General features: G+C 39.2%; 1 protein-coding gene, 1 long non-coding RNA gene and 1 other non-coding gene across 3 annotated transcripts in view; 2 read left to right on the top strand and 1 right to left on the bottom strand.

The window, feature by feature from the left end:
- The first annotated feature begins 18,384 nt into the window (after nucleotides 1-18,384).
- LOC129505203 (uncharacterized) lies at nucleotides 18,385-22,041 on the top strand. The gene is made up of 3 exons (XR_008663496.1): nucleotides 18,385-18,501; nucleotides 20,809-20,911; nucleotides 21,427-22,041. It is a non-coding gene; the product is annotated as an uncharacterized LOC129505203 (long non-coding RNA).
- On the top strand, nucleotides 21,015-21,103 carry LOC129505446 (small nucleolar RNA SNORD87). Its single transcript, XR_008663539.1, has one exon. It is a non-coding gene; the product is annotated as a small nucleolar RNA SNORD87 (small nucleolar RNA).
- Nucleotides 22,042-22,166: 125 nt separating the features above from the next.
- Nucleotides 22,167-26,645, bottom strand: part of MCMDC2 (minichromosome maintenance domain containing 2) — a 36,303-nt gene continuing 31,824 nt past the window's right edge. The window contains exon 14 of the mRNA XM_055318155.1: nucleotides 22,167-23,487. Coding sequence (XP_055174130.1) covers nucleotides 23,321-23,487 — 167 coding nt within the window. The 3' untranslated portion in view covers nucleotides 22,167-23,320. The remainder of the gene's footprint in view (nucleotides 23,488-26,645) is intronic.

A 26,645-nucleotide genomic window follows, 5' to 3' on the forward strand; every position in this document is an offset into this window, starting at 1 on the left:
CTGATATCTATCAATAATTTTTATAGTTTTAAAAAAAAATTAGACACCAGTATTCCATTTTTGTGAAAACCAGTTTGTGCTTAAGTTGGTCTAAGAAGTCATTTCAGTTGGAAAGTGTGAGATCATTTATTCAGTTTTAGCTGAAGATATGGAATGAAAAGATTGTTGGGGTAATATGAAGTTTCAATAACTTCTGCAACTAGTGATTTTTCTCTCAGTAAACTTGTTTGGAGTATTCGAATACTTTATTGGATAGAGCTTGGCCACCTTTCCTAGATAACTATGAAATGCCATGTTTCCAAACCGTGGAAGGCTTTGGGAATCCCTGAAGCCCAGTGTGAACAGCAGGTGAGTGTCACCGGGCAGCAGAGTTTGTCACCCTCCTCCCTGTCATTCCATATCCATCTCACCCTCTTTCAGGTCCTAGACTAGATGAGCAGGTGCAGCTGCAGCCACTTAACAGAGAGTCAACCTGTCACAGGACTTCTCCCCCTTGCCAGGTGCTGTTCACAATCTACTTGGCCATTATGAAATAGGAGAAAACCTGTCTGATTTGGGAATTCTGGCACGGATCTGCACTGTGAGGGGAGTCTGAGGACACTGAGTGGCTACCCTGGGCTAACCTAGGCCCAAGTTTATCCCCCTGAACCTGCCCGCAAACTGAATCCGCCCCAGGAATGTCCTCTGCGATGGGCCTCTCCCACTGCACTCCACACCAGATGCCCAGGGAGCGGCTGCACTGCCAGACTGTGCCAGTTTTAGTTTCCAACAGGAGCTCGGGGATCAGAGCCAGGAAGTAGAAATGTTGGTCGGGGAACACACTGAACCCCAAGCAGGTCTGTTGTCATGTCTTGACTCTCTTTCTTCTTTTTCTCCTCAGTCTCTACTATTCGTCTTTCAACTGTAAAGTTCATTTCTTTCTCAATAACCTAGTGTTAAAGTAGCTGAATTTGATCCAAGATTAGCAAACAGAAAAGTATAGTAATGGACTTGGTTGAACCGCTTAATATAGCTGTTGAACCATCATTTTATTTTTCTCCTCCCTGCAGTTTTCTTCCAGCTCTTGGCAGCGAAATGAGGTAAAAGATCATTTGAAGGCAAAAACCATCACTCAATTGATTCAGCCACACATGGCCATATCTTGGCTAATATCTGATAGCTTATAATTTTTATTATTTTAATGTGAATACGCCTTGTAATGTGACCAAAGCATGTCTTTACAAGAAAAGGCATATAATAAAAACTTTCTACATATTAATAGGTAGCAAAAATGTTTATATATTTAAATATTTGTGAATATATTTACCCACTCATATAACATTGAAAGGAATAAAATGTAAAATGAGATATGAATTCAGCCATTCACTATTGTAAGTTATTGCCATAAAAAGTGCTGAGAATAATCTTTTATCTTAAGGAATGAAATCAAAGTTCTTTAAAGTTACCTACTGAACTCTAAATGCCACATTTAATACCAAGAGTTTCAGAAAAATGGTTTTCTTGCTAATAATCTATTTGGCTACAGTTGTTAAAGCATTTAATTGGGTTAAAACTATGACTTCTGTTGAATTGCCAGACTTCCCTAAATCATCCTGTTAAATAGTTAAGCTTTGCCTTTGGCAGTATTACTTTTTATTTCTTCTTGTCCACTTACAGAAAAGAAATGTTTTAATGCCAAAAAAGTATATTTCTGTCATAGGTTTTCATAACATTTCATTAAATTGCTAAATATGCTAACAGCTTTTGGTAGATTGGAAGATCTCAAGGGAGAAGTTGCATATTTTCACCCAAAGATTGAAAGGAGCATGTTGTTTTAATTAATGGTGCATGGTCAGGGTAAAGGTATTATTAAAATAAAGCATTAATTTGAAAATTAATTTAGTCTGTTAAATTTGCATCTGTCTCTTGGGGTATTTAACAAATATTAAGGTACTTAAGGTACATCTGAAATCTTTCCAGAAGATAGATAACTATTTAGCATTAACGTCTTCACCGTGCTTCCCTTAATGGAGTATCTATTAGGACCAGGGAGAGGAGGTTTATTTGGATCATAGTATTATCCTACAGTCTACAAGGGAAATCCTAAATTTCTGTCATTTCACTCAGCTCTCAGCAATATGACATACATTTAAATTCCTCTAATGAATATTTTAGAGGATATGGAAGTGTCTGTTTAGAAGTATAATCAGTTACAACAGTCTTTAAAAGTATTGTTTCCTTTTCTGATTATAAAAATGCAATGCTGTTTATTATATGTTGATTATGCATCAATAGTTATACTAAAAGTATGTATATATAGATATTCCCTGTTTTAAAAATTAAAACTTAATAATAAAAGGGGTAATGTGGCAAATAGAAGTCCTGCAATTGAAGAGGGTGTTTGGGATATAGAGTAAGGGTGGGGAAATCTAATCACACGTTACCTGGTAATAAAGATGGGTTTTGCATTTTTATAAGGCATATTTGGCCAAACTACTTCAACCTGCAGTTATAGATATTCTAAACAGTAGTTTTTTATCTATTCACGGAGACTTTATTTAAACTTAGAAGAAGCTGTGCAAAAAAGAAAATAAATGCTGATTGACCTTACTGAAGTACCCACTCATTATTTTATTAAAATTGTTTTTTGGTCAAATTATTCAATAATTTCTCTTTCTCTCACAGGTCCTCATTTTATATTCATGAAAGCAACTAACCAGTTATTATCAAGAAAAGAGAAAGTATTCAGACTCTAGTAAGATCTCTCTCCCTCTGTTTGTCTCTCTCTCTCTGTTTTTTAGTGGGGAGAGAATTCTATATTTTCAGCACATCATTTATTTAAGCCTTAGGGTACCATTCTGAGGAAATAAGCCAATACAGACAAAACATTTCTGTAGTGGCCTACATGATTCCCTTAAAAATCAACACATGAATTGTATCTGATGTAATTATAAGACAAGTTGCCTGTTGGCTCCACATAAAATTGTATTCTTAGCTGGCAGGGAGAAGAAATTGTAAATCAAACAGATTGCTTCTGATCCAAATTTATATATTAGATATCTTACTTTGAGAGGATGGCTTAATCCACGTGCTTTTTCCCAACTATGTATAGGTTATTGCAGATTATATCGTATATTTTATTTGAAAAGGTATGAACTTGGACTCTTCAAGCATTGGCAGATTCTGTTTTCATCTGGTAACATTCTTATTTTTTTTAAAGATTTATTTATTTGAGAGGGAGAGAGAGCACAAGTGGGAGGGGCAGAGAGAGAGAGAATCCCAAACCTATTCTCACTGAGCTCGACAAAGGGCTTAATACCAGGACTCTGAGATCATGACCTAAGGTGGACGCTTAACCCATTGAGCCACCCAAGCACCTCAAATTCTTTTTATTTTTTTTTTAAACATTGCTGGAGGATGCGATCTCTACAGTTTCCTAAATGACTTACAACTAGTAGTGTACTATTGCTCTCTTTCTCCATGGCACACTATTTTTTTTAAAGATTTTATTTATTTATTCATGAGATACAGAGAGGCAGAGACATAGACAGAGGGTGAAGCAGGCTCCCTGCAGGGAGCCTGATGTGGGACTCCATCCCAGGACCTCAGGATCACGCCCTGAGCCAAAGGCAGACACTCAACCGCTGAGCCACACAGGCATCCCACACTTTTGATTTTTTAGTTTTGTTTTTGTTCTTATGGTAACTTTAAAAATATCCCAAGCTAAGATTCCCAATTTTTAAAAGTAACACTAGGGAAATACAGAATTGTGTATCTCAAAGAAATCAATATGTACCTCTGTTACATACTGGTAGCAGCATAAGACTGTCTTACTGGGGAAAAAAATGCCCCTTAAATCCTATAGATTTGTTTCCTATAAACTTTGAGAACAGCACAGATGGTACTGCTGCACAGTTGGGAATGTGGGACATTAAGTATTCTTGCCTAACTATATAAACCCGGGAAGGTCTTCCCTTCCTATGTTTATACAAGTCTTAGTTTTAATTCATAAGAGAAACCAGCTCAGTGAAATATACCTCCGTCACTCAAACTCTCATTATAAATTGTACCATAGCATTCAGCTGTCAGAAGCTTTTAAATTATAAACTGAAGAATAATCTTAACTATTAGGCTTAAAGATTATGTCAATAGTCATTTCCTGTGCATATGAATGTTACTGAAGAAACTCGTGCATTCCTGCCTTCTCAGAACAAGAAGTATGTCCATGGGGAGCTCTGGAGGCAGACTTAAATCACTTGTCTCCATTTTTATGGTCAATATGAGGTCTAAATAAGAATTGATCTTAAACATTCTTATTTTCTAGTAAGTTCTGAAATGGCTCAATTTAAAAATCTTTAATGTGTGCTATTATAAAGCATCTTAATGCTTTACATAGATGCATATATAATATGGATCAGTATTTTTTTAATTAAGTTTTTTTTTTTTAAAGGCCTGTGCCTGTGTTTCTCCTTCGTGTGCAGCACATCTGTGCCTCTTGTTGATTGTTAGCCTCTATACTGGAGTCCTCTTGAAACATAGGCTATAACCAAGTGGAAAAAGTGGTGTCCAATGGCAGAAACAGGAGAGTCAAGAGAAGGAAGAAAGTGGGAAGTGGGAGGCTATTTCCAAATCCTCCTTTTGGAGAGAGAAGGCCAGTTCTACCATGGAGCCAATCAGACTTAAGAGTGTGTTCTGGGATGTACAGGAGAGACTGCCTTCAAATATATATATTTTAAGATTTTATTTATTAGAGCACAAGCGGGGGTGACTTGAGAGGGAGGGGGCAAAGGGGAGAGAGAAGCAGACTCCCTACTGAGCAGAGAGCCCAACCCCAAAGGCAGGTGCTTAACCAACTGAGCCACCCAGGTGCCCCGAGAGATTATATATTTTTAAATATTAAACTGATTTAGGGATCCCTGGGTGGCGCAGCGGTTTAGCGCTTGCCTTTGGCCCAGGGCGCGATCCTGGAGACCCGGGATCGAATCCCACGTCAGGCTCCCAGTGCATGGAGCCTGCTTCTCCCTCTGCCTGTGTCTCTGCCTCTCTCTCTCTCTCACTGTGTGACTATCATAAATAAATAAAAAAAAAAATTAAAAAAAAAATAAAAAAAAAAATAAACTGATTTAGTAGGGTACAGGCTCCCCTAGTCAGTGAATTAAGGACCTCTGGTTAAGGGGAGACTCCTAGAATGAAGTCATTGCATACCTTTGAAGTCACAAAACTGACTCAGAATCCCTAGTAAGATAAGAGACCTAAAGTTCAAACTTTATTAAAAGAGAATAAATTCAAAATTCAAAAAGTTGCCTTTGTGTATAACAGGCAAGATAGGAGGTCTATAAATAGAGTTTTACTCTAAGTGGTAATAGCGGGGAGAGTCAGGCCAGGGGGCAGACAGGGAGAAAGGCCCCAGTGCAGGCATAACTCCCCAATGTCATCCACTGTGGGTAGAGTGAGGAAATGCGGGGCAGCAAAGACACGGAGATACACTTCTCTAGGCAAAGCCTGGGGGGCTGCAGACCCTGAAGAAGCCCTGGATTCCACCCTGAGCGACATCCATGCAAAAGGCGATGAGAGGCAGCGGCTGAGCAAGGATCTGGAGAGCAGCTGGCACGCAGCAGGCAGTTGCAGAAGCCAGGAGGCCAGGAATCAGGGAGACAGCAGAATAGGGCAGGTGGGGGGCCTCAGAACTGAAGGTTGCAGGCAGGACTCAGAGCCCCAGTAGTAACACCAGCATGACATCAAGGTAGCAGGCACACCATTTCAGCTGGGTCTATACCCAAGAATACAAAGGCATGGGAGCTGCAGTTTCTCCCTCCACTTCCTTTGGATATATAACTTCTCCTTGAAGCTAACCAGGGACTGAAAGGAAAGGGCAGGTACGAAGTCCATGGAGAGGAAAAAACAGCCTCGAGAGAATCTCAGCTTTTATTTAACTGCATATTTAACTGCCTGTTTGGCGGATATTTTTCCCCTTTAAGGGTAGAGATTCCAGAACAAGATGAAGTTGGATGCAGGACATAAAGCTACATTATTTTCTTCACATTCAAGTCCTGGTGTGGACATTTTAACCCACTTATGTCATTTATTGTTTTATTTTTTTAAAGAATTTATTTATTTGTTTGAGAGAGAGAGAGCACAAGCAGGTGCAGTAGCAGAGGGAGAGGGAGAAGCAGGTTCCCCACTGAGCTGGGAGCCTGACTACCGGGAATTGATCCCAGGACCCCAGGATCATGACCTGAGCTGAACGCACTTAACCAACTGAGCCACCCAGGCACCCCCCACTTATGCCACTTAGATTAACTATCTGCGTTGACATTTTTTTTTTAAGATTTTATTTATTTATTCATGAGAGAGAGAGAGAAAGAGGCAGAGACACAGGCAGAGAGAAGCAGGCTCCTTGCAGGGAGCCCGATATGGGACTTGATCCTGGGTCTCCAGGATCATGCCCTGGACTGAAGGCAGTGCTAAACTGCTGAGCCACCCGGGCTGCCCTGCATTGACAATTTACAACATAATTGTTCAGTTGTGTGGTTTTTTGACCTTAGAGTTTATTTTTTTTATTTTTATTTTTATTTTTTTTGACCTTAGAGTTTAGAACACACCTCAGTGAATGGCTGTGATGACACTGAGGACATTCATGGGACCTCTGCAAATGGATTAGGGAATTCAGAGTGTGAGAAGCTTGCCCAGGGATGCCCAGCTAGTCAATGGCAGACCCAGAATTCAGACTGCAGCTCTGAAAGTCTGATTCTTACCTGCTCTAGGCTGCCTGCCCTGTTACTTCCCTGGATAGTCCGACATTCCAGTGTCCTACCCCCAGTCCTGGTGGAAAAATATCCTTCTTTGCTTCAGGTCTCTCACTGTGATATGCATTTATCTTAGTGTTTGCCCTCAACAAATTTCTCTTGCCTTTTCCTCCTGTTTCCCTCTATTCCCTCTATTAGCCCATAAAGCTAATAGAAATAATAGCTGAAAAAAATGCATGTAGACAGCAAAAAAGTCAGGAATTCTTCTCTGGCTGCTTAGTTCAATTGGATGGAGGGTTAAAAATAGCAAGGTGAAGTGTGACACACATACAACAAAAATCCACACAAACCAAAAAGGAAAAGATGGGTAACTTTGACTATATAAAAATAAATTCATAAAATGAAAGAAAAAATCAAAGAAGACAAAAAGGCTAAAAGCAAACCTGGGGTAAGGGGGAGCAGGGAAGGAGACCACAACATGTGAGATAGTCACAGTAGTAACTTCCTTTATACAAAATCAGCTCTCAGAAATTAAAAAAACCAGCAGCTTGGTAGAAAATTCTGCAAATGGGGGGCATCTGGGTGGCTCAGCAAGTTAAGCATCTGCTTTGGCTCAGGTCATGATCCCTAGGTCCTGGAATGGAGCTTGTGTAGGGCTCCTTGCTCAGCAGGGACCCTGCTTCTCCCACTCCCTCTGCCCCTCCCCCTGGTTTGCTCTCTCTCTGTCATATAAATAGATTTTTTTTTTAATTCTGCAAAAGGTATAAGAAGTTCATAGAAGACAGCCAATATCTGTGATGAAAAGACACAAACCCACGTGATATTAAGAAATAAAAATTTAAAAAGCAATAAAATAACATTTCACCTATCAGAATAATACAAACTATCCAGTTGTAAGACAAATTACTCTTACTCTACCACTTTCTATTTTACTTTCCATTATAGAACACACACACACACACACACACACACACACACAGCTATTCCATGCTTCAGTGCCTTTATTTACAAATCATCAGTTGGTCCACAAATATTTTTTCATTATTTTTTATTGAAGTATAATTAACTACCGTGTTATATTAGTTTCAAGCTTACAATATAGTGATCCAACAATTCTATACATTTCTCAGTGCTCATCATAACTGTACTCTTAATCCTCTTTATTTCACCCATTCCCCACTCTCCTCCCCTCTGGCAATCACCAGTTGTCTGAATTTAAGTCTTTTTTTGTTTGTTTGTTTGTCTCTTTTTCTTCATTTGGTCATTTGTTTTGTTTCTTAAATGCCGCATATGACTGAAGTCATATAGTAATTGTCATTCTGTATGATTGATTTCACTTAGCATTATACCCTGTGGGATTGCAAATGGCAAGATTTCTTTCTTTTTTATGGATGAGTAATATTCCATTGTAAATATATACTACAACTTCTTTATTCATCTGTGGATGTACACTTTGCATTGCTTCCATATTGTGGCTATTATAAATAATCCTGCAATAAACAGAAGGGTGCATGTTTTTGGATTAGTGTTTCCATTTTCTTTGGATAAATACAAAGTGGTGAAGTTAATGGATCATATGGTACTATGTTTAATTTTTTGAGGATCTCTATACTGTTTTCCACAGTGGCTGCACCAATTTGCATTCCCTCTAACACTGTGTGAGAGTTCCTTTTTCTCAACATCCTCACCAACACTTGTTTCTTGCATTTTAGGTTCTATCCATTCTCATCAGTGTAAGATATCTCATTGTGGTTTTGATTTGCATTTCCCTGGTGATTAGTCATGTTGAGTATTTTTTCATGTGTCTATTGACCTTTTATATGTCTTATTTGGAAAAATGCCTGTTCACGTCTTCTGCCCATTTTTTAATACTGTACTATACTATAAAATATAATACTATATTATTATTGTGCTTATTTGTTTTTTAATGCTACAGCACATATTGTTTATTGCTTACTGTATCAGTTAGGAATTATATTCAGCTATTAATATAAAAGACCCAACTTTACAGACTTAAATAATTTAGGACTTTATTCTCTCATGTAAAAGAAATCCATAGGTAGGCAGTCCAAGACTGGTAAGATAGCTTCATAAAGTTATCAGAGTCCAAGGCTCCTACTTATTTCTTACTGCCCAGAACTTGGGCACAAGGTCACCCCAGGTGTAAGGAAGGTATATCAGTCTGGGTTTTGTTGAGGTATCTGCTCCAAATAACTTAAAAAAAAAAGATGCAGAATGCCTGGGTGGCTCAGCCAGTTAAGTGTCTGACTCTTGATTTCGGCTGGGGTCCTGAGATCTAGCCCTGCATCTGGCTCCCTAATGGGGAGCTTAAGATTCTCTCTCCCTCTTCCTCTGCTCCTCCCCCCACGGAGTGGGGAGTACACGCTCTCTCTGAAAAATAAACATAAAAAGGTAATGAAAGAATGGGGTCCCTGGTCAGTTAAGTGTCCAAATCTTGGTTTTGACTCAGGTCATGATCTCAGGGTCATGGGATCAAGTGCCATCTGGCTCAGTGGGGAATCTGCTTGGGATTCTCTCTCCCTCCCTCTCTGCCTCTCTTCCTGTTTGTATTTTAACTAGCTCTGTCTCTCAAATAAATTAAAAAATAAAATCTTTTAAAGAAAATAGAAGCTTGTTATAGAGCAATAGTGACTTAGAGAATCATTGAGATGAAACAAACTCAGGCTTAATTTATAGGAAGAATTTCCAAAGTCATTCCACAGAACTGGGCTGCCAAGGCAGCTGATACTTCTGCAATGATCTGGACTCTGCCTGCCAAATGAGAAGCTACTCCACAGTGGCTGATTCTAGAAGCACACTGCCTTTGCTGCAAATATGTCAGCAAACTAGACGGCTCCTGGCCTGCTTTTCTCATTACATGACTACTACATTTAGAATTCAGGTTTTGCACCAATGTATTTGATTGGCAGGACCCAATTCACATCCAGAATCCTAGCTGCAAGAGAGTCTTGGAATATGTAATGCTTAGCTTTCGGCCTCTGCAGTACAGAAACACAGATTAGGGCACCTGGGTGGCTCAGTGGTTGAGTGTCTCCCTTTGGCTCTGATCCTGGGGTCCTGGGATCGAACTCCCCACAGTAAGCCTGCTTCTCCCTCAGTCTATATCTCTGCCTCCACCTCTGTGTCTTTCATGAATAAATAAATAAAATCTTAAAAAAAAAAAAACCAAACACAGATTAAAGGAGGCTGGAATAGCTATCGAGTGAGGCAGTCTCCAGCATCTACTACAGGAGGCAGGGGAAACAGGCAAACAGATTGGCTTAGCTCTAAAACTAGGCCAAACACAAAATCAGTCTCATTATCAGAGAAGAGGGCTGGGATGGCTACAGAGGCAGCAACAAGAGTGTCTGCTGTGGATACCGGATCCAGTCTTAAGAAATCAAGAAAGACTTTCCTGAGAAGGCAAGAAAGAGGGGTGCCTGGGTGGCTCAGTCAGTTAAGAGTCTAACTCTTATACTAAAAAAAAAAAAAAAAAGTCTAACTCTTGATCTCACCTCATGTCTTGATCTCGAGTTCATGAACTCAAGCCCTACAATGGACTCCACTTAAATAAGAAAAGAAAAGAGAAGGCAAAGAGGGATAAGAAGATTATTCCAAGCACAGGGAAAAGCAAGAATATGCTGCTTTGAAAGAAGGAGCATGGTGAAGGGGGATGAATACTTTACATATATTATTTCATTTTATCCTCATACATATATTATTTCATTTTATCCTCATAAAAATCATAGAAATGAGTACTGTATCATTCCCAATTTTCAGACCAAGGAGGGCCTTTCAAGGCCCATTAAAGAACTTGGATTTCAAGGCAGCCAGAAATTCTGCATAGGAATGCAGAGGTGTTGGGTGTTAGGGAGCTGCTGATAAGCACAGAGAAGAATTCAGACTTCCAAACAGCATAAAACATCATAAATACAATGATAAAGACTGGAAAAGTTACTTGCAATGCATGTAACTGTTAATAGACAAAAGATTAGTATCTAGAATATATAAAGAAATCCCATAAATCAATTTTATTTTTTTCTTAAAGATTTTTTTAAATGTATTTATTAGAGACAGAGAGAGAGAGAAACAGGCAGAGGGAGAAACAGGCTCCATGCAGGGAGCCTGACCTGGACACCCTGGGCAGAAGGCAGCATTACACCACTGAGCCACTGGAGCTGCCCCCATAAATCAATTTTAAAAATTACTAATACTCCAATATACAATTGGGTGAAGGCTAGAACTTAGAGAAGTGAAAAAACCCAAGTGGTTAAAAACATACAAAACATTTTTAATGAAAAAATATATATGTAAAGTTATCTTTTCAAACCTCGTGGTAAATGCAAATTAAAATAACAATAAATACCATTTGACATTTATCAGATTGGCAAAAATGTCTAAATGTCTAAATTCTGAAGCAAGTTTTGAGAGGGATGTGATACAACCACTTAGAAAACAATTTGACTATATAAGTATGAAGAGGCATTCCTCCTTCAATCCTTCAATCCAGCAGTTCAGCTTCTTGGGAATGGTGTTCTGTGAGAACCAACTGTTAAGTTATTCAACTATTCAGGTCATATATAAACCAATTGATAAATGGTTAGCATCTTGAAATCAGTCATGATGGGAATATTTACCATAGAAATCTGTAACCCTAACAAATCAGGGTTTAGGTGTTTTGTTTTGTTTTTAGGTCCTGTTTATCAGAATACCATTGTACATAGAGAAACTTTCATGCAGAGATGCCTGGGTGGCTCAGCAGTTGAGCGGCTGCCTTCGGCTCAGGGTATGATCCCTGGTTCCTGGGATCGAGTCCCACATCCAGCTCCCTGTGAGGCATCTGCTTTTCCCTCTGCCTGTGTCTCATAAATAAATAAATAAAATCTTTGAAAAGAAAAAAGAAAAAAAAAAGAAACTTTCATGCAGATGCACAGAACACTGTGGAAGAAACATTCAGAAGATTCTGTGCCATGTTTAATTTTATGGAGTATTAATTTCAGGACATCATTTGCATTAGATCATCACTAAGGTACGAATAACAACATAATTTAGCCTTAGTTTGAGTTTTTCAATTACTTCCACATTCTCAACTCTCTGTGTAATCGTTCTTAAATAATTCTTTTAAACAGTAAGACAAGTGTATTATTTCACAAAACAAGAAGCCTGAACTGGAGTGGCTCTCTGGCTGGTTGATTTGGTGACTATCCCATGTCTTTAAGTTGCTTGCTTGCTTTCTTTGCCTCTATTTTGCTATTTCCAGTAAGCTCCCCTCATTTAAGAAGATGGCTACAGCGATGCCAAGAATTCTTTCACAGATGATATCTAGGGGAAGAAGAGATATTTCTTCTCATTTGTGTCTTTTCATCAAAGAAGAAAACTTTCCCTGAAGTCTCCTAGCAGACTTCCCCTCCGGTCCCATTGGCAGGCTTGAATAATTTTAATAACATTACATTATACTTAGAATTTGTCAAAGGATTTAAGTAGTTGTTTGCAAGGCTCACTCTTAACATAAAAGTTAAATCTTGGACCAGAAAAGGAAAGCCCTAGTGTCTCACATTGACAATTAAAGCCACTCATTATTTTAGATCCGGGCAGAAATCATAAGTAATTTAGGTAATTTTCACCAAAATTATCTCAGTAAAGTTCATGTACTTCAAGTGTTTAAGAATCAACTTTCATTCAGATCGGTGCCCTATTTTCTGACAATTTAATGTATTTTTCACAGATTTGGAACTTTAACCTTGACGAGAGGTATAAATGCTATGATTATCTTAATGTCAATATTATGTTTAAAAATAATCTTGCCTGAGGTAAAAGGATCTTATATGTAAAAGTCATGCATTTATGACTAGGGTCATTTACATTTCTCTTGCATTAACTCTATTTTGACATGCTTACTACTGAGCAAGGGAGAGCACAAACATGAGGTTATTATAGCCAACTTCCTTCCAGTTCCAACCTTCATTTTCTGCTGCAAACATCTAGAGGAACTAGGAGGTTCTCCAAATCATTCACTAATATGAAAAAGGACTGAAGGGCAAATGTATTAATTTACTAATGAGATTTACATGTGTAAAGTACAGACGATAGATTCTGACAGTTTAAGAGAAAATAATATCCTACATGCCCTGAAGCCACACATAGGTCCATCAGCAAAATGTAAATTTTCCAAGGTAATCCTGGTTATACTGTCAAAGAGTGGCTCTTTTTTAAAAAGTTGCTTTTGATAAACTGCTGTATCAGATTTAAACCATAAAGCTTTTCCCTTGAAATGGTTTTAGTTGTAGCTGCAAACTAGCAACATTAACTTGGTTCAGCAGCTTGGTGACCAGCGACCTCCAGGGATGTGCTCATTGCTGGAGAATGCCAAGCACCTTTCATAACGCAGGTCAAGGGTGAAGGAAGGAGTGATAATGAGCCTAAAGGACACATTTTAGAAATGACCTATTTTTACAGTTGTTTGAAGAATAAATGTTACTATTTTAATAATTATTATTAAATTTTAATTATAAAATTGCATATGCATGGTGAAAACCCAAACGGTAGAGAATGGTATACAATAAAAAATTAAAATACCACTTTCTCCACAAACCTCAAGTTTCACTCCCTAGAGGCATGCATTATAAACAGTTGCTTTTATATACACCATTTTATTTATTGATTCATCTATCAATGGATATTTGGTTGTTTCTACCTTTTGGTTATTATGAATAATGCTGCTATGAACATTGGTGTACAAGTATTTAAGTCTCTGCTTTCAATTTTTTTTGGGTATATACCCTGAAGTGGAACTGCTGGATCACAGGGTAATTCTATGTTTACCTTTTTGAGGAACTGCCATACTGTTTTCCCCAGTGGCTGCACTATTTTACATTCTCACTCAATGATCCAAGGGTTCTAATTTCTCCATATCCTCACCAATATTTGTTATTTTGTTGCTGTTTTGAAAATAACCACTCTAATAGGTGTGAAGTGTATTTCATTGCAGCTTTGATTTGCATTTCCCTCATAGGTAGTTATTTGAGCAGCTTTTTCATGTGGTTATTGGCCACTCGTATATCTTCTTTGGAGAAATGTCTATTCATATCCTTTGTCCATTTTTGCAGAGTTGTTTGGCTTTTTCATTGCTGAGTTTAGGAGTTCTCCATATATCTTGGATATTAATCCCTTATCAGATCTACGCTTTGCAAATATTTTCTTCCTTTCTGTGGGTATCTTTTCACTCTCTTGACAGTGCCTTTTAATCACAATTTTTTTATTTCAGTCAAATCCAATTTATCTATTTTTCCTTTCGTTGCCTGTTTTTGGTGTCAAATCCAAGAAATTATTCCTAAATCCAAAGTGATGAAACTATTGCCCTGTTTTCTTCTAAGAGTTCTATAGTTTTAGTTCTTATATTTAGGTTTTTGTTTTGTTTTGTTTTTTAAAAAGATTGATTTATTTTTTTTAATTTTTAAATTTTTATTTATTTATGATAGTCACAGAGAGAGAGAGAGAGAGAGAGAGAGGCAGAGACACAGGCAGAGGGAGAAGCAGGCTCCATGCACCGGGAGCCCAATGTGGGACTCGATCCCAGGTCTCCAGGATCGCGCCCTGGGCCAAAGGCAGGCGCCAAACCGCTGCACCACCCAGGGATCCCTATATTTAGGTTTTTGATCTATCTTGAGTTGATTTTTGTATGTAGTATAGGGTAAGGGGCCAACTTCATTCTTTCGCACGTAGATATCATTTTCTCAGGACCATTTGTTGAAAAGATTATTGTTTCCCCATTGGATGGTCTTAGCACCCTTGTCAAAAATCAGTTGACTATATATGCAAGTGGATATTTTTTAAGCAAAATGGGAAGTTGTTCATATTATTTGCTCATATTCATATTAATATTCTCATGTTATTATTATTATTAGTGTGGAGCCCAACATGGAGCTTTAGTTCACAACTCTGAGATCAAAACCTGAACCGAAATCAGAAGTCAGAGGCTTAACCAGTTGCGCCACCCAGGTGCCCCAAGTTATTTGCACTAATCAAGGTCATCTGGCAACCCTGAGTCTCTACATTGACTTTAAGAGCAAAGTTTAAAGGAGTAAATATGAAGTCATTTCCTATCAAGAAATGACTTAAATGAAGTTTCCATTAGAGAGAAAGAAGAAATACAAAAGCTTCAATAGAAAAAGAGAGAGAAGAAAATCAAAGATCAAAAGTAAGGTCTAGGTTCATTACCTGCCTCCACCCTCAGCGCTGGAGATGGTGAAGTAGGAAGATATATGAGTGTTAGTTTGGAGGTGAGGTCTGAGGTAGAGACATGAATTTGGGCAATATCAGTACGTGCTTTTATCAAAAGAATTGGGAATGGATACTAGGCAGCCAAAAATTAATAAATAGTGTAAAGAGACTGGAACATGTTTATATGCTGCTGGAATGGGCCATTGGTAAGGGAGAGATAGATAATGCAGAAGAGAGAGGATACTTGAAGGCACGTCTTGGAGCAGGGAAGAAGGAGGTCAGGACCAAGAGCCTTTAACAGGAGGAATACTTTGGGCAGTAACAGGACAGAACAATGAAGTGGGTACTGATGTACAGAGGGGTGCAAGCTGGATGATGGTTTCCTATCTGGTGGCTTGTCTTTGTTCAATGGAGAAAAAAAGCATATTCCAGTTATCAATTTACTGTCTTTCGTCTCCAGATCTACCCCCACATAACCTGCTCTATGATAATGAACTTGGGCCATAAAAACATTTCTCTTTTGCCAAGCACATAATGTGAAGGTTTGTCAGTAAAGGGTATTGAAGGGAGATTGCAGGAGGAGCTGCTCCTCTTGTTTCTGGTTTGCTCCTCTCAACAGGTTCCTACAGCATACTGTGGCCGGCAGCACGTAGCACCTTCCTGTGAGTGGCCTCCGCCAGCAATCCAGAGGGCAGCACTTAGCCACAAGTCTGGAGTGGCCTCCTCCAAATCTGTTCCTTACTAGGTTCTGCCTCAGGTCAGAGAGGGTGGCAGCTCCGATATGTTATTTCCATATTCTTTAAAATTTTCTTTTTCTCTTAACAGATAATCTCTTATTATGTTAATTCTTTTTTTTAAATTTTTATTTATTTATTCATTTAGAGTGACCTCTACACTGAACATGGGCTCAAACTCATGACCCTGAGATCAAGAGTTGCATACTCCTCCGACTGAGCCAGCCAGGCACCCCTACAGTTAAATCTTTATATTACATTTTCTTGTTTAGTATTCACCCCAAAGATACAGTTGTAGTGAAATGATGGGACACTCACACCCCAATGTTATACCAGCAATGTCCACAATAGCCAAACTGTGGAAGGAGCCAAGATGTCCTTCAACAGATGAATGGATAAAGAAGATGTGGTATATATGACTCAGTCATCAGAAAGGATTAATACCTACAATCTATATCGACACGGATGGAACTGGAGGGTATTATGCTGAGTGAAAAAGGCAATCAGAGAAAGACAACCATCATATGGTTTCACTCACATGTAGAATATAAGAAATAGTGAAAAGGAGCATAAGGGAAGGAGGGGAAACTGAATGGGGAACTATTACAGAGGAAGACAAACCATAAGAGACTCCTAACTCTGGGAAACAAACTGAGGGTTACTGGAGGGGAGGTGGGTGGGGGGATGAGGTAGCTGGGTAATGGGCACTTGAGGAGGGCACTTGATGGGATGAGCACTTGATGGGTGTTATACTATATGTTGGCAAATTGCATTTAAATTTCAAAAAAACCTTTTTTTCTGTTTAAATTACTTTGTGTTCTCTTAAAGCTAGTAAGTTATAAGCTGTGATGTGGGGGAGACAAAAGAGGGGGTTTGGGGAGAAATGGGCTGAAATAGTCTGGAAAAGGGGGTAAATAAATTTGAGAGACAAAAGTAGAATTTCCATCCTATTGTTTGGTTGTTTTGTAATTCACTTTACAAGTCTCCAGATATTTAGGTTGTTTAAAACACACACCTACACAGATACACACACACAGGCACAATGTGGATGTGGATGGATACTCTTCTTCTTTGTCTGCCTATGCTTTTGGAGATTTCTTTTCTTTCTTTTCCTTTCCTTTTCTTTCTTTCTATTTATTTTTGACTGCTGAGACTGCTGACTCCTTGAAAAGACCACCCAAATAACCTGTTGGTAGAACAAAGTCAAATTCATTGCTTATCACAAAATCTTCTAAGGAGGGAAGGATAAGGGAAGTAAGGGAGACTATTGCCTTGACAGTGTTGATAGCATTTTAGAAAGGGAAGGGCAATGGCAGGATATTTATGAGGTTTTTGAGACTCTCGATTAGGAGGAGTCTTTTCTTTCTTTGTTTCTTTTCTTTTTCTTTTTTTTTTTTAAGATTATTTGAGACAGAGAGAGCACAACTAGCTGGAGGAGCAGAGGGAGAGAATCTCCAGCAGGCTCCCTGCTGAGCATGGTGCCTAATGCAAGGCTCAGTCTCAAAACCATGAGATCATAACCTGAGCCAAAATCAAGAGTCAGAGGCTTAACCAACTGAGCCACTCAGGTGCCCCAGGATGAGTCTTTCAATGTTGAGGGGCCTTATTGGGTTTGGGCAAAATTCATGACATAATCTGTATGGACATAGCTCTGAATCTTGGATAGAGACAGTCATTTGATGAACCTGGTGGAGTGACCTGTGTCCTGAGAAGGACATATTTATTTCATGAGGAATAACTGAATTGGTCTATGGTTGGGGGAGGGGAAGGACTTTCCAGAAGTTTGAGTTATGTAAAGTTTCTTAAACATAACAGCCAAAGCCAAATCCATATGAGAAAAAAATTAATACATTGTTTTTCATCAAATGGAAACTTCTATTTGAATGACACTATTAATGAAAGGACAAGTTTAGAGACTGGGAGAAAATACTTGAAAACGATGTCAAATAGCAAATAAACATTTAAAAAGATACTTAATATTCTTCAGGGAAAGGCAAATTAAAAGCATGATGAAATATCAGTACACACCTATTTGAATGTCTAAAGTAAGAGGATGATCATACCAAGTGTTACGAAGAATGTGAAACAACTAAGGGGCACCCAGATGGTTCAGTGGTTGAGCACCTGCCTTCAGCTCAGGGGTGATCCTGGGGTCCCAGCATCGGGGTCCCCGCATGGAGCCTGCTTCTCCCTCTGCCTGTGTCTCTGCCTCTCTCTGTGTGTCTCTCTAAATAAATAAATAAATAAAACCTTAAAAAAAAAAAAACAACTTTTATATAAAGAGAAATCCTTTGGTAAAGCGAGTATAACCACAATTGTTTTTGCAATGTTTAGAGTTATACACCGTGTTTCTTTGAGGCAAATATATTTTCTATGAATTTCTTAGACTTTCAGTGTTTGAAGGAAGGATGTGTCTTTTACTGATTCAAGTTAATTATATGCTTCCATGTATATTCTTTGTGGCAACAAGGTCATCCACCTGTCTCGAAAGCCTACTGCTTTGCAGCCAAGACTCAGTATATAAAATGACTGAGAGAAACAAGAGAAAGAAAAAAAACACAAATATCAATAGCAAAAGTTGGAACAGGCTCCTACACCGAGACCCGGGCCCCAGCGCTCAGCCCGGCTCCGCCGCCAGGGCCCCGCCCCTCGCAGAGGCGGGGCAAAGGCCCGGAAGGGGCGGGGCCCGGAGCGCCAACCGCCCGGCGGAAGGAGCTGGGCTTTCTTTTGCGCGCGGCCGACGATGGAGGAGGGTTCTCGAGGCACCGTCGCCGAACGGCCCCGGCGGCAGCGTCTGCGGGCCAGTCGCTGGGCTCTTCGAGGTGGGAGTCCTCGCGGTCTTAGTTCCCCCTGTTCCTGCCGGGAGCCCGACTCAGTGCCTCGGGCTTGCTGCCCTGGGGCGCCCGGGGCCTCCGCCGCGTGGCGCGAGTTGGTCTCTGGAGGCCGCGGTCTCCTTGTCCGCCTCCCTCAGTCGACGCGGCCCCACCTAACTTCCCGGTCCTTGGCTCGGCCGCATTTTCTGAGTAACCCGACGGGAGTCTTACTCCTCCCCGTAGTAGACTCCGCTTTCAGCTGTTCTAAGCTCAAAGATTCATCAGGGGCCCTCGGGTTCGGGGGGTTCCGAGGCGGCGGAGGGTCCGGCGGGTGCGCTCGGCGCTCCTCGCGGCCCTTCTGCGGAGCCCCTCGGTTTCCCAGCCAAGCCTGGTGCGGCCTGGACGGCTTTAGGGTCTCCTGCGGGGGGTGGGCACTTACCCCTAGCAAAGGAGCATTTATACAAGGGGGAAGGGCCTGTCTCTGGGGTAAGACCAGCTTTGCGGAATGAACTGTGTGTTCGGATTGGCTTTTAAAACCGTTGACAGCAGTAACTATTCTGGTAGGAATTAGCATTCGTGAGTCTTCCTTTGTAAATACGCCCTAAAGACGTGGTGTTGAAACCGGAGAACGGGGTGTCCGGCTGCCCCGCCCCAGGCCGAAGGCCTGCCCGGCCCGAAGGCCTGCCCCGCCCGTAGGTGTTTGCGTTCTCTGGGTGTGTTTCGGGCATAATTGGGACATGATACATAGGAAACTGGACAACAGCTGGGAGACTGGAAAACCGTTGCCAATTCCACAAGTTATTAATGAATACTTCATTGATGAGACTGGGTGTAAGCCTGTGGTTTTTTGTTGTCTCCCCCAAATATGTTACTGTGCTCTGGGCAGTTGTGATGGCCAAAAGTAGTTTATATTTGGTATTAGTCATCAATTGAGGCTTAAGGGACTTGAGTCCTATTTTTATCGGTAAAAATATTGGTAATACAGGTAATTCCTGCAGCATAATAAATAGAGCCCACCAAGCCATGTAAGAACTGTGATTTTTTTTATAATATGGCGGCATCTCATTTCTTCCCTATCCCGTTGTCCTGCCTTCCATCCTGGGTGCCTGTCATCTGGGCATTTGTATCCAGTCTCTTAGCTTTTTGAGCTGAGTCGGATGGATGGCAGTTTTATTATTCCAACCACGCCTGGGTGGCTCAGCAACTGAGCGTCTCAGGGGCTGATCCTGGAGACCCGGGATCTGAGTCCCGCATCGGGCTCCTTGCGAGGAGCCTGCTTCTCCCTCTGCCTGTGTCTCATGAATAGATGAATAAAATCTTAAACAAACATGTGTCCCTAAACATTCTTGTAGGCTTTACACAAATGGGATTATGCATGTGGTTGTCAGTAGTTCCTGTGAATCTCATTACACTGAACTCTTCCCTTTGGAATTATTCATAACTAATAGTTTGTGTTCCTAATATTGATTATGTGAAAGTATTTCCAGACTTGAAAATGATAAATTGTTTTGCAAGGTCCAACATTTGATGTGTCTTCATAAATCATCTCCAGTAGCTGTCTGGTTCAGTGATTTATCCTCCTGGGTGCTGTGGGATATGATCTGTGGCCCTGGCCGTTCCCTTTGCACTACCTACGTGTGCTTTCAGGCAACCTGGGATTTAATTCTACAAAACTGTCCAATAATGATGCCAGCATAATGTATCTGCTTTAAAGCTGTATTAGATTTGCCATTGTGATGCTTTAGTTGGAAGTCTGCACACTTGTTTCTATATGTGTAACCTTTAACCTGACTCATCTCCTTGTCAAGCTCTGAGACAGAAAAGCAATGGTTAGGTACTCATTAGGACCATCATGTCTTAAAATCGATACTGCCAAGGTAAAGAACATTGTATACACCGTTTTTTCTGTCCATGCTAATAAGCCCATTTCCAGCTTGGAAGGATCATTTATGGAATTATTAGGGCCTAAACAGTCAAAAGTACTAATAGAAATTTAAAATTTGGGTTTATCTGTTTTGAGTACCCCAAAAAAGTAGAATTAAGCAGAAAGTACTTTGTTCCTTAAAAAACATGTTAACAGAAAATTGTTCCAGTATATGGCCTCGGTTTTAGTAGTTTTTTTTTTTTGTTTGTTTTTTTGTTTTTTAGTAGTTTTTATTAAAAAGTTATTCTGGGAGTCAGGAAGGTCACAAATATGTTTATGGTTTCTGACAAGAAGGGGAAAAAATCTTACTGGATGGTTCTTACATGTAAGATGCCAAACAAGCAGATTCAAGTACAAATGAGCACTCAAAATATTTTAATTTCCCTGTGCAGCAGAGCCTGTGACGTGAAGATGAATGAAGGTTGTCCTGTTTTCCAGAAACCACTTAGAGGATGGCTGTGATAAAACACTAGGAACGTAACTGCATGTAACGAGGTACCAAAAGTTAATGTTAATTGTGCTTTTTTTTATGTATTTGTGGTACTGTTATGAAGAGCAGTACCAAAAATGTTTAATACATTTTTTACATAGGTTAAAAACTGGCACAGTGATGACTTAAATTATTTTTTGCCGTTTACCCAGCTGAGGGTTTCTTTGAAGAAATAATTTTAAGACTGAGATGCCAGTAGCCTATAATATTTATGTGAACTACTCAAGTATAATACAATTTTTTATTAAAATGAGTGAAATGTTCTTTTCAGCATATAGGTAGCTGCAGATGAATATTCTCGTCCATAACTTTTGTGATTGAAATTCTTCGTTGCCTCAAGTAATTAATTAAAATTTGTCACGCAATCACAGCTACTAATAATTCAAAAGGATCTGAAACTCCAAAGGGCTAGGGCCATTTCCTGTTAATGTTGCCTGTGTGTATCAGGAGTAAGAGTTCATTTGATTTTGACTATGGAATGATTTTCACTATTGGTTTCTGATTTTTTTTTTTTCCCTAGAGGCATGCAATTGGAAGGAAAAATGAAGAATTGGTCAAGAAGAGATGAATCGAAACATGTTGAAAATTAATATTTTATTTAACATTGATTACCTCACAATAAGTTATATTTTTCTATATAACAAACATATATTTTTCTATATAACTTATTGTGAGGTAATCAATAAGTTATATAGAAAAATATATGTTTGAATACTTACAATTGCTAGGCAATAAAGAATTAATCTTTAAAATATATCAAATGTTTAAACAGTTCGATTCTTATAATTACTAGTCAGACTGTTTTTTAACATACTTTAAGGATAGTATGTTCTTGTCAATAACTAGCTCATTTGTGGAATGACAACCTTTGAGGGGGCAGTCAGCTGGGGAAACAGTCCAGTACCTCCAGTTCTCCTGCCTTTTCTTGCCTTAGGGGATTTCAGCAAACTAGATAACCATGGACACCTCCCCTTAAGAACCTGCTACTATACCTAAAAACGAGTATTTAGAATCTCCTAACCACCTTAATGAATTATCCCTTACAAGTAAAGATTATACCTGTGACCTACAGAGTTTAAGATTAAATCTTATTTTATTCTTTGTTTTTACCTCTGAATAAAAAAAGTAATCCTGAGGTGCCTGGGTGGTACGGTTGATTGGATATCCAACTCTTGGTTTCTGCTTGGGTTGTGAGATCAAGCCCCGTGTCAGGCTCTGCCCTGAGTGTGGAGTCAAGTTTCTCTGCTCCCCCCTCCCTTGTTCTCTGTCTCTCTCATGAATAAATGTTAATGAAAAAAAATTAAAAACATTAATTGCTCTGGAAAAAAATAATCCTGATGCCTGTACAAGTATGTTACATTAAGGAAAATAGTGACTGGACAGTCTAGTCTGTCCAGGACTTGAGGATTTACAATAATTCTAAAACCGAATTCCTAACTGAAGACTTAGGTAAATCTTACTTTTCAACCCTATTGAGTCACAATATATAAATTACTTGCTTTTATCCAGGTTATAATTTCAGTATGGCAAGTCAAACAGTACAAAACCTGTATAGCAACAAAGAAGCCACAAGATAAGGTTTTAACTAGAATTACAGAGCTGTAATATATAAATTGTTTAAAAACTAGCTTTACTTTCTTAAAATGGAATTTAGGTTTCTGGGACTAGTGAATTATCACTACTGAATGACTTGTCAAAGGTTTGTAGAGAGACCTGTCCATCTTTATGGTTAAGTTCCATGAGGTACAGTTTCTAAAGAATCAGGGTTATTTATTTTAGAATTTCTATTAAGCCTTTGAAAAATTAAAAGGATTTGTGGATTTTACAACTTAAGTATATTTTCCTCACTATTCAGAGTAGAATAGAACTCTTCCCTCCGAAAACAGACTGGATTTGCAAATTGGTTTCTTTGCCTTTGGTAACTTTCTTATAACCAGTTAGGTTTAAAAAGCCAATTCTTGCTCCTTGATTTGACTTAAATTATTATCATTTAACTTGGCTTATAAAATATGGGAAATACCCAAGCTTTCCCTGACTTCATAATTAGGGCTTCCAAAATTATAATAGATGTAATGATATGTAATAAAATATGAAACATCCTTCAGTTTGAGGCTTCTGTTTATATAAATTGCTGTTATTTACTCAGTTCGTTTGTCAGGTTCTCAGGTGCAAGAAAAATGGTTTAAAATAACTTATTTGTAGGTAAATATTCTCATTTAAAGTATTGCCATCTTGTGACAAATAGAGGGAATTACATAAAAGTGACCATTTTTTACATTGCTTAATTTCTAAATTCATATTGAGACCATCTTTCATACATTTAAGATAGCATTCTAATGCATTACTGTACATAGTAGTACCTGAAGCATTACTTCAAAGTCCCTTTTCACTGCTTAAATATGTCCTCCGATTGCTTATTCATCACTAGTGAAAATAGCTGTCCCAGGTCCATATGTGGCAATAAACTGCTGGAGCTGCTGTTGGCTTTGAGTCAAATAGATATCCCTCTGCTCTAAATACTCTTCATTATACAATTCAAACGGAAATACTGCACTCGGAGCAACACAAAATACAGTGGCCCCTAAGTAAAGAAGGAAACAAAGTGTAAAGAAGTCCTTGAAGTGCTAAATGTGAAACCGTTTTCAACTAAAGTTTTAAAATTAGGTTCTGGGGATGCCTGGGTTGCTCAGCGATTTAGTGCCTGCCTTTGGCTGGGGACGTGATCCTGGAGTCCAAGGATCGAGTCCCACATTGGGCTCCTTGCATGGACCCTGCTTCTCCCTCTGCCTCTGTCTCTCTGTCTCATGAATAAATAAAATCTTTAAAAAATTAAAGAATTAAAAAAAAGTAAAGAATTAGGTTCTGAACTATTTAGTAGAGTATTTCAATAACCATTTAAAGCTGACTTGAGGGCAGCCCGGGTGGCTCAGCGGTTTAGCGCCGCCTTCAGCCCAGAGCATGATCCTGGAGACCCTGGATGGAGTCCCGCGTCAGGCTCTGCATGGAGCCTGCTTCTCCCTCTGCCTCTCTCTCTCTCCTCTCTGTATTCTCATGAATAAATAAATAAAATCTTAAATAAAAAAAATAATAAAGCTGACTTGATTTTGAGACTCATGAAAGTTTCAGTACATGCACAAACTTACGAGTGCCAAGAAGTATGTTGATCACATTTTAAAGTTTAGGAACTAGTGGGACACCTAGGTGGTTCAGCAGTTGAGTGTATGCCTTTGGCCCAGGACGTGATCCTAGAGTCCTGAGATCAAGTCCCACATTGGGCTCCCTGCGTGGAGCCTGCTTCTCCCTCTGCCTGTCTCTCATGAATAAATAGTCTTTAAAAAAAACAAAAAGTTTAGGAACTACAGAAATCTGTTATCTGTTGACCTAGTCATTACATTTTGAACCTGAATAGTGACGTGAGGAGGTGGAAGAAGTAGGGGAGAGAAGGTATTAGAAGGTAGGGAAACTTTTGATAAAGATTAAGTGGATGATTGAGGATAAAGACATCATTGTATGTTTCTCTATTTAAAACCATTGAAATAAAGGCAGACATAAGCCTAGGGAATAGAAAAAGCCTGGAAATGACCCCTCAAATACATGGTTGAATGATCTTTGATACGGGTGCCAAGACCAATGGGGGAAACAAAGACCAGTTTACAAGTGTACTGGGAAAAGAATATCCGTACAAAAAAGAATGAAGTTCTCGTACCTTATAGACCTAAACATAACTAAAACAAGATTGGGGAAATACTTGATGACATTGGATGTGGCAGTGATTTCTAGAATATTACAAGCATAGGCAACAAGAATAAACAGGTAATTTAGACCATGTCAAAATAAAAAACTGGTGCATCGAATGTTACAATTAACACAGTAAAAGGCAACCCATAGAATGGGAGAAAATATTTGGAAATCATGTTTGATAGGGGGTCTACAATTCAACAAGAAAACCCAATTCAAAAATGAGCAAAAGAGAACATTCTTCTAAAGAAGATATACAAGTAGCCAATAAGCACATAAAAAGATGGTCAATATCACTAATCATTAGGAAAATGCTGTGATACTGCCTCACACCCATAAAGATGGCTACTACCAAAAAAAAAAAATGTTGGCAAGGTTGTAAAGAAAATTGGTATGCTTGTGTACTGTTGGCGGGAATATAAAGTGGTACAACCCCTATAGAAAACAGTATGGTGGTTTATCCAAAAAGTTACTATATGACCCAGCAATTTCATTTATGGGTATATACCCAAAAGAACTGAAAGCAAGGTTTCAAAGAGCTAAGTGTATACTCATGTTAATAGCATTATTCATCATAGGCAAATGTGGAAACAACCTAAGGTCCATTGTTGGATGAATGGATAAACAAAATGTGTGTGCGTGTGTGTGTATACATACATACACAGAATATTCAATCTTGAACAAGAAAGAAATTCTAATGCATGCTACAACATGGATAAGCCTTGAGGACATTATACAAAATGAAGTAAGCAGGACAAAATAGGACAAACACATGATTCTACTTATACGAAGTACAAAGGGAAGTCAATTTTATCAAAATAGAATGGTGGTTGCCAGGGCCTGGGGAAAGTCGAGATTGGGGAGTTACGGTTTAATGGGTACAGAGTTCAGTTTGGGAAAATGAAAAGGTTAAAGAGATGGATGGAGGCAACAATGCAAATGGACCACTGAACTGTACACTTGAAAATGGTTAAGACAGTAAATGTTATGTGTATTTTACCACAATTTAAAAGAAAAAAAACCTTTGGCTATTACTGTAGGAGTAAACTCCTGTTTCATTGTTGATTCACTGAATGACTACTGTGACTGGCCAGGCGTACAGCTGCTAGCCAAGCAGACAGTGCCTCTCTTTTAGAGCTGTCTGTCATCAGTAAACATTTATATAGCCTCAGACTTCTGTGACTGTCTCCTTTACTACTCTCTTTAGCTTACCTGAATCTTTGTTGTCCCTTGCGAACACTGCTTTCTTCCCTGTGGCATTCTCAAGTGAAGCTGCTTTTTCTCAAAACACCCCTCATACCTTAGTATCACAAGACAGAAACAGTGCCTAACTTGCTGCCCCTTTGCTGCTACCAAACCATTCTCACCCCTGCTTTCCTCTTCATAAAAATCTTTCCCCTAGGGACGCCTGGGTGGCTCAGTGGTTGAACATCTGCCTTTGGCTCAGGGTGTGATCCTGGAGTTGGGGGATTGAGTCCCACACTGGGCTCCCTGCATGGAGCCTGCTCCTCCCTCAGCCTATGTCTCTGCCTCTCTCTCTCTGTCTGTCATGAATAAATAAAATCTTTTTTTAAAAAATGATTAAAACTCTTTAAAAAAATCTTTCCTCTAATGCCCAGTGCCACTTGGGCTTTATTACCCTTTGCCTTCCATGGTAAAGTCAACAACCAGTTGTTAGCACATGGCTCACAATCTTCCTCTCTTCCCTAATACTTGCCATTCAGTGATTTCCATGTGAATTACCCATTTAATTCCAGACCTCCCTGTCTTGACCTTATCCCTTTTACCTCCACTATGCATAGAAAGGTCATAGGAAACTGAAATCACCAAAAACTTATTTCAAAGCCATGAGTTCAAATGTCCCCCTTCCCTACACTACCTCTTCTACTTCTAGTTTCTTGGACTCTCTGAAACCTCCAATTGGCTTCCTTCAATTCACTTCCCTCTTTTAACCTATTTAAGATTCTTTCCCAAGCCAGTCCCTCAACTCCCTTGTCCCTT

This window comes from Nyctereutes procyonoides, unplaced genomic scaffold (assembly GCF_905146905.1).
Source record: "Nyctereutes procyonoides isolate TBG_1078 unplaced genomic scaffold, NYPRO_anot_genome, whole genome shotgun sequence".
NCBI lineage: Eukaryota > Metazoa > Chordata > Mammalia > Carnivora > Canidae > Nyctereutes > Nyctereutes procyonoides.